Raw genomic sequence first — 14162 nt, 5'->3', positions numbered from 1 at the left:
TACTTCCTAGAATATACCGAAAACAGTAATGCCAAAGTAAATGCTGCAACTGAGTAGGCACAGAATGTAGAAAGTTCAAGCTGCAGCAGCACTGAATAAAAAGATTTTTATTAATGCCGATAAAAAGTTACAACGTTTTGGACCAACTGTCCTTAATCGTGTATAAAATCACACTGACACATACAGGCTTAAAATACCCTTAACCCCTCCCATTCAATTATAATACACACCTGTGATTATCTATCTACATCAGTTAACTCCACCTAGTGTTCACACTATTCAGTGCTGCTGCAGCTTGAACTTTCTACTTATTTTTGGGTTTTTTGGTATGGACCCTTGCAGTTTGCACGGATAAATAACCTCAAAAACAGAGTGCTGAACAGTAATCTGCTGTAGGCACAGAATGTAAGTCACAATAATATATTCACAGACCTATATAGGTTTTAATAAAACTGGAAATGAGAATTACTAAGACTGTGCATAGTCACTTGTACCTTAGTGAATAACAGCAAATAAGAGACACCAAGCAACAGATATATTACTTAACATAACATGAACACTAGGAAGTTATCATACGTATGCATAAATATAGTGTGAAGTACATATCTTGGGTGTAAAGGTACAAGTGACTATGCACAGTCTTAGTAATTCTCATTTCCAGTTTTATTAAAACCTATATAGGTCTGTGAATATTGTGTCTTACATTTTGTGCCTATTCAGTTGCAGCATCTACTTTGGCATTACTGTTTTCGGTATATTCTAGGAGGTATCTAGTTTTTATTAAAGGGACAGTATACTGTAAAATAGTTTTTCCCTTAATGTGTTTACAATTGCTTTTTTTACCAAATGCAGAGTAAAAAATGTATGAAAATTAGCTTTTTAAGGTTTATTTGTGTATATTAAAGCGCTTATTTTGTGTTTTGAAGCCACAACCTAATAAAATGGGTTGAGCTTGTAGGTATAATCAGATCTCATTACCGTATCACATTGTGCAAATATACCTGCTTGTTTATCTTATATCTATCTGTCTTTAAAACAATCACCAGTACTTTGAGAGAACAATGGAAAATCAACATTTTATTACCTTATCTCTGCTATATCCCACTGGGAGTGTAATTTCTTCTGCTGTGTTTACAAAGCTTATCTATAGCTGGTACGCGCGGCCACAAACTTTCAGAATAGGTGGGGATACCACATGCTAAATCAACAATTTCAAATGCCAATATAAGGGTAAAGGAGCTACTTGTAAACAATTTAATACACTCCAGCAGGTAAAGTGGATCATTGGGAACAAATTAAAGGGGAGAAATTTTTTGAGTAAACTGTCCCTTTAACTGCTTGTCACTTCATATGGACCGGTCCTAGTGTTTGCATACATATGTAAATACTGTTTGTATTATCTGTATTTTTTTATTTAATGCTTTTTAACCACGATATTCACTTTATCCAGTTGATTGGATGCTGTCATCTTGACAGGCCTGCGCTCTACACAGTGTGAGAATAAACATGACTTTGTTTCAAATTTAGCATGTGCTGCCTTTTTTGTTTCTATTTAAAAGAGTGCTGAATTCCCAGTCTTTGGTGTGGTTTTATTATAAACTGCTTTATCTTCTTGTCTATTGAGATATATATATATATATATATATATATATATATACATATATAAAAATATATTTTTCTTTTGTGATTCAGATGCAATTTTAAGCAACTTTCTGATTTACTCCTATTATCAAATTTTCTTCATTCTCTTGCTATCTTTATTTATTTGAAAAGCAAGTATCTTTATTTGAAAAGCAAGAATGTAAGTTTAGATGCTGGCCCATTTTTAATGAACAACCTGGGTTGTTCTTGCTGATTGGTGGATAAATTCACCCACCAATAAACAAGTGCTTTCCAGGGTCTGAACTAAAAAAAATAGCTTAGATGCCTTCTTTTTCAAATAAAGATAGCAAGAGAACGAAGAAAAATTGATAACAGGAGTAAATTAGAAAGTTGCTTAAAATTGTATACTCTATCTGAATCACAAAAGAAAATGTTTGGGTTCAGTGTCCCTTTAAGTGCTTGATCACACCATACAGGGTTCCTCCACTTTCCAGATTACAGGGTTCCTCCACTTGATTTATATACGTAACCTCTCATACTCAAATCGCAGCACAGTAGTCAATGATGACCATATGATAGAAACAAGGGAGAATAACAAAAATAGTGTAATACTGTTTATTGATAAAAACGAGTAGAAAGTCTTAAGTCAATCTTAATAAAAGTTACATCCACATGAACGATATGTGATTAACTGCACCGGCCGTTGCAGTTGTAATCCATGGCAGTTGTAGAAATATATGTACAGTATATAGAAAGAGTCAATTCAGACAACAATACGTGCACTATTGATGTGTACTATAGTGCATGTCTATAGTACACGTATTGTTGTCGGAACAATAGTACATGTATTGTTGTCGGAACAATAGTACACGTATTGTTGTCGGAACAATAGTACACGTATTGTTGTCTAAATTGACTCTTTTGATATACATATATTTCTCCAACTGCCACGGATTACAACTGCAACTGGCCGGTGCAGTTCATCACATATCGTTCATGTGGATGTAACTTTTATTAAGATTAACTTAAGACTGACTTGGGGTTTTAACGATAATAAACCTATTGTTGTCTACAAGTTACCTCATATCCATTGAGGTTCTTAAATGTAAGTGTGCATTTTTCTACTTGCTACACGTTTTTATCAATAAACAGTATTACACTATTTTTGTTATTCTTCCTTGTTTCTATCATATGGTCATCATCGACTACTGTGCTGTGATTTGCATCTGAGACCAAAGAGGTTACGTATATAAATCAAGTGGAGGAACCCTGTAATCTGGAAAGTGGAGGAACCCTGTATGGTGTGATCAAGCACTTAACAGTTAGCAGCTAACGGAGGTGTTCCTAATACACATCGCTTGTACTTACCTCATAGGATTGAGGTAGTGGCTTGCACTACAATAAGAGAGCATTACGGAGACCAGTTATTTACATATTGACTATGTAGATCATCTTGATATATCCACCTACCAACTATAATTATCTTTTTGGACATTTTATATTTACATGTTTTTGTGTATTTGATGTACATTTTAATTTGAGTGCATAAGAGCACTCCTTATTACGTTAACAGCGATATTTTTACTATAAGTACCAATCATTATACTATTTGGGTTAAAATTTAGCGCTGAATATTTTCCAGTATCCTTTATTGCTATTTTCTAATTTTAGGGATTTCTTGGAAAAGGTTATCCCACACCTCTGGAAATTCTATTTATAGCAGCTGGTTTTTAGTCCAAACTATTATCCATCATATATTTATATTTATATTATTTTCTTTTTTTTTTCTTTTTTTGTAGCTGCTATTGCGCTCCCATATACTATATGCTTTATAAAATAACAAAAAAAAAAGAAGTATTGGGAGTGAGCTTGCAGCGATTTGCTTTATTAATATTTATTTCTTAATATTTTAAAAACGAAGAGAAAGAGAAAAAGAAAGAAAAGGGAAGAAAGGGTAAAAAAAAAAAATAGGGGGAACCCTCCTCTCCCACCCTCCCCCCGGGCACAACCATCCCTCGTGTTCTCTTGGCACTATCTTTATCTAGGAATTCCTCCCAATGAAAACGTATCATTGAAAAGAGATCTTCCCTTTTAGACTTTAAGTAAGAGAACTCTTCTAGTTCTAATAGCTCATTTACCCTAGGCATTAACATATCCTCATTTAATTTATTTCCGTGCTATGATTAAACTGAATACAGGAAGAGGTGCCTAACCATAATCTTTGGATTGATGGACAATCCCACCATATATGTTTCATTGTTCCAATTATTCCGCACCGTCTCCAACAATATTTTGATGCATTCGGGTAAGTGCTATGCAATCTAGCTGGTGTAAGGTACCACCTGGTTAATATTTTGTAATTGAGTTCTTGAATATTTGAGGACACTGAAGTCTCAGCTGTTTTTAGGAAAATTTTATTCCATTCTGCATTTTCAAGATAAATGCCAGTCTCTTTCTCCCATTTATGTATATACATATGATTTTTAGGTTTAGCCGTGTCCGTTAGAAATTTATAATTGAGAGAAATTGTACCTTTTAATGGAATTCCTCTATGGCATATTTTTTCAAAAGTTGTTGAAGGTATTTTAACCAAAATGAGTAAGATCCCCCTGCTATGTTTGTAAGATTTTCTTTTGGTCTTAATTTACCTTGTTCAAGGAAATTTACTAACAGGATCGTATCTTGTGCCTGTTTTTTATAGAATTTAGGAACTATACCTCCCTGAAAATCTGCATTAATGTTTATTGGAAGTAGTGGGGATGGGAAAGATGATATATTGGGATATATAGCTACTATCTTATCCCATTGTGTAATTGTATGCTGAATCATAGAAAAGTTTACTATCCCCGGAGGTCTACTTTCTGTCGGTATCCAGCACAACTTGCTGGTTAATTGGTGGTTAATTAGATCATTTTCTAATGTTATCCATGCTTTATTGTCTTTGTTTGTATGCCAATCAATTACTCTTTGTAATACTATTGCCCTATAATAGTTTTTAATATTTGGTAACCCCAGCCCTCCATTTTGTTTTGACATATATAATGTAGATATATTGATTCAGGGCTTTCTCCCATTCCAGATAAAGACATTGACCATCTTCTGGAGGTCAATACAGTAACTTTTAGGAAGAGTAATAGGGACTGTCTGGAGAATATATAGAATACGAGGGAGGATTATTATTATTATTATCGGTTATTTGTAGAGCGCCAACAGATTCTGCAGCGCTAACAGCGAGGATGTTCATTTTTATTGTATGTATACGGCTAAACCAGGAAAGTTTTTTTTTTCCATCAAGAAAAATCATGCTGAATGTTTTCTGCTAGTTTAACATAATTTTCTTTAAAAAGGCCTGCAATATCTGGCGTTAGATAGACACCTAAGTATTTAAGCGAGGATTCTTTCCAAGAGAATGGGTTTTGTTGCCTGCAGGCCTGAATGACCTGTGGAGGTGTTGAGATAAATATTGCCTCTGATTTGTTATTATTTATCAAAAAGTTTGAGTATTTCCCAAACTCTTGGAAGGCCTCCTTAAGGGCACTAATAGAACTAACTGGATCGGTCAGGGTTAGTAGTACATCGTCTGCATAGAGCAATATTTTGTACTCTTTATACCAATATTCAGCCCTTTAATTTTGCTATTGGAATGGATTCTAGCAGCTAAAATTTCCATAGATATTACAAAAAGTATGGGCGATAGGGGACAGCCCTGTCTAGTACCGTTAGTTATTTTAAATGGGTCCGAGATCATACCATTCACTCTCACCTTAGCCGATGGATACGTGTAAAGATGGAATATCTGCTGAATAAATTTTTTTCCAAATCCAAACCTTTTAAGCGTTAACTGTAGAAATGACCAGTCAAGCCGGTCAAGCGCTTTTTCGGCATCCATTGATACTGTTATTAAAGGAATCTTATTTAGTTTTGCATATTTAATTAAATGTAATGTTTTAATAGTGTTGTCCCGTGCTTCTCTGCCCGGGACAAATCCCACCTGATCAGTATTGATGATATAGGGGAGAATCTTATTTATTCTATTGGAGATAATTTTAGAAAAAAATTTATATCGTTATTTAGTAACGAGATTGGTCTGAATTTTTTTTGTGGTATTAGGTTCTTTACCGGGTTTAGGTAATACTACGATTCTGCTTCTAACATTTCTTTTAAATAAGATGAATTTTTACTAAGTGAATTAAATAGTCTAAGTAAATTAGGTGCTAGAGATTCTATAAAGGTTTTGTAGTAAGTTGCGTTAAAGCCATCTGGGCCTGGACTCTTACCAGACGGTAAGTCCTTGATGGTCTGGATAATCTCCTGTATTGTAAATGGTTTGTCTAATGTCATTCTTTGTGTTTCAGTAAGGGTGGGTACCTCTGTTTCTCTTATATACGTAGATTTATCTAATTCCAAATTTTGTGAGGAGGATTCAGGATCGAGATTGTATAATTGCTGATAGTAGTTTTTAAATTCTCTAGCTATATCTTGGCTCCCTATAATAGTGTTCCCTTGCGCATCCCATAATTTTGAGACATATGACTGTAGTGGGGTTTTTTTTAGTGCTCTTGCCAAGAGTTTTCCTGCCTTATTGCCTTCATTGAAATAGGTTATTTTAAGTGCCAATGTCCTTCTTTGGGCCCCTTTATTCAAGAAGGCATTAAGGTTGTTGCGAGCTTCTTTAAGTTGAGTGGTCAGGATTGCGTTATAAGGGTCTTTTTTGTGAGCTTGCTCTGTATTTTGCAAAGTTCTCATGAGCAGAAGGTAAGTACTATTCAAATTTTTGATAATTCTAGCCTTATGTTTAATAAATTCTCCACGTACCACCTGTTTGTGTGCCTCCCACCATATAGCAGGGGAAGTATCCCCCCATTGGTTACAGTAAAAATATGTATCTATTGTTTCTTGTATAGAGATCTTGATTTGTGGTTCATTCAGTAAGTAATCTTCTAATCTCCATTGGTATGGATTTAGTGGTGTCTCTGGCCATTTAATACTTAATGAAATTAATGAATGATCTGACCATGATATATTGTATATTTTTGTTTCCTGAACTAAAGAGTAACTATTTTGATCAATAAAAAAATAATCAATACGTGAATATGATTGTTGTGGGACCGAAAAAAAGGTATAATCTTTTGTTGTAGGGTGTTTTGTTCTCCAACTGTCTATAAGAGATAGAGAAAGCAAATTTGATGTAACAGAGCTAATTACGTGTTTAGGTATACTGCTCTTTTTTTTGAGCAATCCAACATTGGCTCAAATGTGAGATTGAAATCTCCACCCATTATTAATATACCTTTCATTTTTTTTCCAGTATAAGATTAGTGACTCTCTTAAAAAATGTTTTTTTGTCCTGTATTGGGTGCATATAGATTCACTATTGTAACTGGTCTATTATATAGCAGGCCAACCAAACACAGTACTCTCCCCTCTAAATCTTTTTCCATTTCAAGGAGTTGAAAAGGGATATCTCTCCAAATTAATATACATACCCCATTACTTTTCCGTGTATTCGAACTATGGTATATAGTGGGGAAGAATCTGTTTGTAAATCTTGGTTCATTATTATGTACAAAATGGGATTCTTGAATAAAAACAATATCTCCTTTCTCTTTATGGAAACTGTGTAGTGCAATGTTCCGTTTGTGAGGTGTGTTTAAACCTTTTGCATTTTGAGATAAGAGTTTTATTTGTTTTATATCCATTATCTTATATTAATAGAAGATATTGATGAGTAAGTGAGCCTTTGTTTGAGGCCCATTGCCACAAATGGAGAGAGAACCCGGGAGAGGGGGGAAGAAGGGGAGCAAAGAGAGAAGAAGGAAGAAAAAAAAAAGAAAAACACATAGACCAACAAAGAACATCTATGTACCTCCTAAGCAGCTTTACAACAAAAGCAGATAGGACAAAAATATTCTGTTACCCTTTTTCTCCGTGATAGATGAACGGGGAGAAAGAGAATGAGAGAAAAAAAAAAAAAAAACATCACACAGGCTATCGAGGTGTATCCAAGCTCCTCCAAAGTAGCTCTGAGAAAAAAAAAAGACATCACACGGGCTATCGAGGGGTATCCAAGCTCCTCCAAAGTAGCTCTGAAAAAAAAAAAAAAAAAGGGGGGGGACCCCCACGTGGCTTTCCATATTCTGGGGTCTATTAGTTTGCTTAATAATTTGGCTACTCTAGTCTCATATTAACTTATATTCTTTCTAACTATTATCTCTATCTTCATTCCCTTCTTTTCTCTTGATTCCTTACTACGTGTCTTCATGGTTCTTTAATTTATCAATTATAATGTGTAACTTTATGTAAAATCCTAACTGTGCGCTTTCTCCAGTGATTCCTACTTTTATAATTGTATTAAAAATACTTATCTAAGTTATTCAATATGTGTGTCCCTTACCTTATATATGTCTTGTGAGAGACTGATTTACAAATTATACAAAAAAAAAAGAGGGGGGAGACCCCCACGTGGCTTTCCATATTCTGGGGTCTATTAGTTTACTTAATAATTTGCCTACTCTAGTCTCGTTTTAACTTATATTCTTACTAACTATTATCCTTATCTTCATTCCCTTCTTTTCTCTTGTTTCCTTACTACGTGTCTTCATGGTTCTTTAATTTATCAATTATAATGTGTAAATGTATGTAAAAACATAACTGTGCGCTTTCTCTAACTATGCTGTGCTTTATAAGCTTCCTGTAATTTGTTTATTTAATCTTTTTCTATTATAATATTATGTGCCCCTAAGAAATATCCCTTGGGAAAAAAAGAGTGATTCTTGCTTTTATAATTGTGTTAAAAATACTTATCTAAATTATTCAGTGTGTGTGTGTCCTACCTTATATATGTATATTATTATATTATTATATGTTTTTGTGTTATATTATACACATACATTTATACTGGTAAATCGGTACAATTGAACTCATATAAATATCACTTAGAAGAACTCATATACTATTATACAAACACACCTATATCTATTTTGCGTGTAAATACAGTATATATATATATATATATATATATATATCTTATACTTTGGTCTTGCGCTCCCTATACTAAAAAGCTTACACCTAGCTGTAGAGGTATTCTACTTTGTCTATATATATATATACAGTATATATATATATGTATATATATATATATATATATATATAATGTACCAAAATACCATTAGATATATATAGAAATATGCATTTATGAATAAATAGAACATATTTTGCTATGTGAAAAACATTGGAATGTGAAATATTAATATTTTCTTGTCAAGTTAGCACACTTGAGAATATGCGATTGGGTTTGCACGCGAGTAGGGTGTTATGTTTTTTTTCCACTTTTTTTGCTCCATTGACCTCTATGGGGGGAATATGTTAACGTGGTCAAAGTATTCTAACTGGCTTTTTGAGTGCATCAGGTTAGCGGGCAAACAAAAACTTTTTACTACCCAATGTGCACAAAAAGCTTACTTCTAGTGGAGTTAGTGAGCGAGTCGGAGCATTAAATACAGCCCCGCGTGTAATCTGGCCCCAAGTCTGTAGCAGTCTGTGCAAAAAAATAGCAATTTGACATTACTTGATTGTAGCCGGTGGAGTAGTGGACAATAAGTTAGTACAGAAACAAAAAACAAATAATATAATCAAGAAGCAATTTCCTGACAGAATAGACAGGAGTACATTCAGCTACTGGAGATCATTAAAGGGACAGTCAACCAGAATTGTTGTTGTTTTAAAAGATAGATAATCCCTTAATTACCAATTCCCCAGTTTTGTATAACCAACACAGTTATAATTGTACACATTTTACCTCTGTAATTACCTTGTATCTAAGCCTCAGCAGACTGCCCCCTTATTTCAGTTCTTTTGACAGACTTGCATTTTAGCCAATCAGAGCTGACTCCATGGTAAATTCACGTGCATGAGCTCAATGTTATCTATATGAAACACGTGAACTAATGCCCTCTAGTGGTGAAAAACTGCATTTAGATTAAAGACGGCCTTCAAGGTCTAAGAAATTAGCATATGAACCTCCAAGGTTTAGCTTTTAACTAAGATTACCAAGAGAACAAAGCAAAATTGGTGATCAAAGTAAATTGGAAAGTTGCTTAAAATTACATGCCCTATTTGAATCATGGATGTTTTTTTGGGACTTGACTGTCCCTTTAAAATATAGCAAATAATGAACATATCTAGCTTGGACAGTACAAAGATCCATCTAACATCTTGACTTAGGTCAAGAGAAGAAATCAAAATCAGGAACTCACTCTATGCCTGAAACAATTCATATATCCTATGGTTTTACCCATGGCAATTCTCATCTCCTGATTACGAAGGCTGTATATTATTGGGCTGACCAATGGAGTAATCACAGTATATACCAATGATATCACTTTGTTTATAGCAGAAGAGTGACCTTCTTTAGGAACTAAGTAATTTGTTATCAATGTTCCATAAAATATGCACACAACAGAGAGATGTGAACCACAGGTAGAGAATACTTTTTTTCTTCCAGTGGTGGTTGAAATACCAAGGATAGTTATAAATATACAAATGTAGCTGATCATAATCAAAATAAAAGGCAAAATAATTATAGGATATGAAAGGACAAATATTTCAATTCGTAGTCCAAAAGTATCCGAACACGAAAATTCAATAAATGGAACAATATCACAGAAGAAATGGTCAATAACAGCACGTTCGCAAAACTGAAGGTTACACAGAAAAACAAGTGTTTTCATTGTTAGTAGAAAATAAATTGTCCAGCAGCAGATGACCATACGGTACTGAAGCCTAAGGTTCATGATAGAGTTATAAAGCAAAGGATTGCAAATGGCTAAATATCGATCATAGGACATTACTGTAAGGAGGTAGCATTCGGTGCATCCTACAGCAACATAAAGGTAACTTTGAGTGATGCAACCTTTAACAGAAATCAGGACACCTTCTAGCCATATAACTTGTAACATGTTGGGGACTATGATAGTAACCACAATAATTTCTGTGAACGCCAGTTGTTTTAGGAAGAAGTACATGGGAGAGTGCAGTTTTCGTTGTGTGGTTACCAATATAATGATCATAGTGTTTATGGTTACCGTCATAATGTATGCAATAAATATTAGAAGAAAAAAGACCACTTTAAAATTACCGATCATTTGGAATCCAAGAAGGAAGAATTCAGTCGCTGTTTGATTTTTCACAGACATGATCAAATGTTGCTCTTTATCTAGTAGAATCATTTATATGGTACTGCAAACATTTAAGGTAAAATCATTACTAACAAACACTAAGGAACACAAAGGAACACTAAACAAAAACAAAGGAACACTAAACACAAACAAAGGAACACTAAAGTGAACAAACCTTTACTTAAATTTTGTACAACAAAACCACAATGGTTTTTTGATCGAAATAAAAAATATATTTTTATCTAAAGATATCCTACTTTAAAGACCATGGTTTTTGTACTGTATCAGGGATATAATTATCATAACCAATCATTGTCCTGCCCCATGTGCAATGAGTACTATAGAGCTATTTAAAGCAAGCATATTTTCTTATCTGATTGAAATCCCCTTGAAATACTAAAAAAGGAATTTCACCTTTTTTTTAAACATCTTTTCATAATGAATATTTACAAATGTTTATGAGGTTTATAAGCAAATATACAAGTATTTGCATGTGTTTTGCTACATTCTAAATCAAGCAACAAACATGCAAAACAAGTATAAATATATGCAGATGGCTTGAATCGTATTTATGCAATTTATTCAACATTACAATTATTATTGTTTTTAAAGTATACTCTTATAATTATGCTACTGAGTTTAAATAACATCTTCAGTCAACTAATTCAACTGTGCATCTGTTTGTCCTTAAAGGCACAGTAAATACCTTTTTTAGAATGTATTATCACCTTGTTTTCTTCATAACTTTTCAATAGCCAAACTCCATCCTTCACTTGCCCTACTTGGAGGAGCATTTCCAGACTGTCAATTCTATTACAGTGCTTCATATTATAAACAAATACACACCATAAAGCATGCTAGCAATATAATTGATAAATATATAATTTTTTTCTTCTATCTTTCTCACATACTGTAGCTATACTTGATCTTAGCAGTGTTGTCTAACAGTAAATCATATACTTCATCATGTAGAGCAGTTTAATTTATATCTTATTTGCTAACTGTACTCAGAACCATTGTGATTCCCTTTTAATCCCATGGTACAAAACTGTTCAGATAAACAGATAAATTAATATAATGAGAATAACATTATTGTATTAATTATAAAATAATTGTACAATAATTATATAATCTATTTTTACTGGAGAATAAATACCTTTAACAAAATACAATAACAGTTTTAAAACACTTCTTATAACAGAAAAAAAAAATCAACTTCATGAAAGGATGCCCTTTTGGTGGATCAATAAAATAAATGACCAGTTGTAATATCATAAAAATTTGAGTTTATTAAAATATACCAAAAATGACTTTTAAAGCCTGTTGCAAAGATTTTTTAAATTATTTAATTTTTTTAAAATAAGAGTTTATTCCAATATATTAGAACATTTTACAGTTTTCACCCTGAAAATTCCATCAATAGTTTGCATTGTGGGTTCATCAATTCATCAGAAATCACATTGGATTTTGCATAATTTTTATATTTCCCAAAAATCAATTTTTAGTTTCTTTCAAGTAGCTTATCTTGGATTTTTTTTTAGCTGTTTTCAGTATAAAAGTTATTGGCCATCTTGGGCATAGTTTACAATGAGGTGGTAAATTGTGGAAATTGGTGCTAAAACATTTATCTCCATTAAATTCTATGGAGAATCTTTATGTTACCACCAGTTTCCATATTTTACCACCTCAATGGAAACTAGGCTTTTTCCTAGTTTAAAGATTCTATAAAGTTAAAATTATTATTGCTGAAGTTAAAACAGTTTGCATTAAATCACATTAGGCAGTCACATTAGACAGATGCAGCTCAGAAAATTGAAAGACAGAGGAGAATGTGAATGAATGCTGGAAAGCATTGCATATTTTTATATTTCGTTTTCCCATGGCAAAAACTAATGGATTATAATGGGGAACACCATCTATGATTAGTTTAAACGAAAATAATCAATTAAAAAGTATACTTTCATATGATTAATAGTTACAGAGACATTAAACAAAATTCATCTGAAAATTGAACTACTGTTCCAGATCTGTGAGGTTTCTTGTGAAATTATAATCCAATTGAAAAGTAAGATGATCACTTGATAGAACACACTAGAATGTTTTATGATTAGAATTTGAGAATGATCAAATTAAAAGTGAAGACTAAATATTTGAGTGAATTACAGTTGATACGTAGTTCTACTTAGAAAAGTTGGGAGCAGAGTAGTTGCTCAGCAATGCAGGATAATTCATGTAATTAGCCTGTTAGCTTAGTTAGCCAGTGTGGCAGGTTTGATAGAGTGTACAGGTTGTAGACAAAGAAGGACTAAGATTAGTATTGTATAATAAATAACAGACTGCCCAAGTTAGGATATGATGGAGAAAGAGGGACAAAGAGAGTTTTAAAGTTATTCTGAAACTAATTATTTTATACTTCCATTAACTTTGATAAGGAGAATAGATGAGCTGAATGTGTAGTAATGCAAGGAGTTGATAGTCTGAACAATAAAAAAAGGTGAATTGCTGAAGAGTGAAAAAAGTTAGCATGGCTCGTGATAAGCAATATTGCGACTGAGTTAACTTGCGTGCATATTACAAGTTGTAACTAAAAGGGTGTGCTTAAGTGCAAACAGAAATTGCACTCATCGGGTTACCGTTACTGACGACACAGGGGCACATTTATCAAGTGTCGAATGCTGCTGTTTCCGTGCAAGCCTTTAGGTTCGCCGTAAACATACGTTAAGAAGCAGCAATCGTAAGACCGCTGCTCCTTAACTCGTCCACCACCTCTGAGGTGGCGGACTGCAATCATCCCGATCAGATATGATCGGGATGATTGACACCCCCTGCTAATGTGCAGAGGAACGACGTGGAGCGGGTTCATCCTTCAAGACATCCAGCGCGGAGCATCCTCTTCATACAGTCGCCGCTGTAAACGGAATCTTCAATGCAAGGGAGTCTTTTCAAAATGGCGTCCCTTGCATTCCTATAGGCTGATTTGATTTTTGAAATTCAAATCAGCCAATAGGATGAGAGCTACTAAAATCCTATTGGCTGTTGAAATTAGCCAAAAGGCTGAGAGCAACTGAAATTCTATTGGCTATTCAATTTTTTTTACAATAGTAATGTTAGTTTAATATATAGTTTAAACTTAGGTTTTTTTAATTTCACAGGTAAGTTTTTATTTATTATAAGATAGGGATATTGTAATTGTAATATTAAGTTAGGGGGATGATAGGTTTAGGTACAGCAGTTTAATTTATATCTTATTTGCTTACTGTACTCAGAACCTTTGTGAATTCTTTTGTAATCCCATAGCACTAAACTGTTCAGCTAAACAGTGAAATTGATATAATTAGAATATTATTTATTGATTATTAAATAATTGTGCAATTATATCATTCA

At 33.3% G+C, this 14162-nt stretch overlaps 1 protein-coding gene across 1 annotated transcript; it reads right to left on the bottom strand.

The window, feature by feature from the left end:
- Positions 1–432: 432 nt before the first annotated feature.
- Positions 433–10796, bottom strand: LOC128662334 (olfactory receptor 6B1-like). The gene is made up of 2 exons (XM_053716137.1): positions 9896–10796; positions 433–452 (listed from the first exon to the last, which is right to left on the bottom strand). Exons 1-2 carry the CDS (start codon positions 10794–10796, stop codon positions 433–435), a joined length of 921 nt encoding a protein of 306 aa, XP_053572112.1.
- Positions 10797–14162: the final 3366 nt, after the last annotated feature.

The sequence above is a fragment of the Bombina bombina genome, chromosome 6, assembly GCF_027579735.1.
Source record: "Bombina bombina isolate aBomBom1 chromosome 6, aBomBom1.pri, whole genome shotgun sequence".
Lineage (NCBI taxonomy): Eukaryota > Metazoa > Chordata > Amphibia > Anura > Bombinatoridae > Bombina > Bombina bombina.
The sequence above is the reverse complement of the archived record's forward strand: the minus strand, read 5'-3'. Positions and strand labels throughout refer to the sequence as shown.

Coding starts and splice junctions, on each gene's coding strand:
- LOC128662334 (XM_053716137.1), bottom strand. CDS start 10,796: ATGTCTGTGAAAAATCAAACAGCGACTGAATTCTTCCTTCTTGGATTC. Junction 453..9,895: donor GGAGATGAGAATTGCCATGG/GTAAAACCATAG, acceptor TCTCATTTCCAG/TTTTATTAAAACCTATATAG.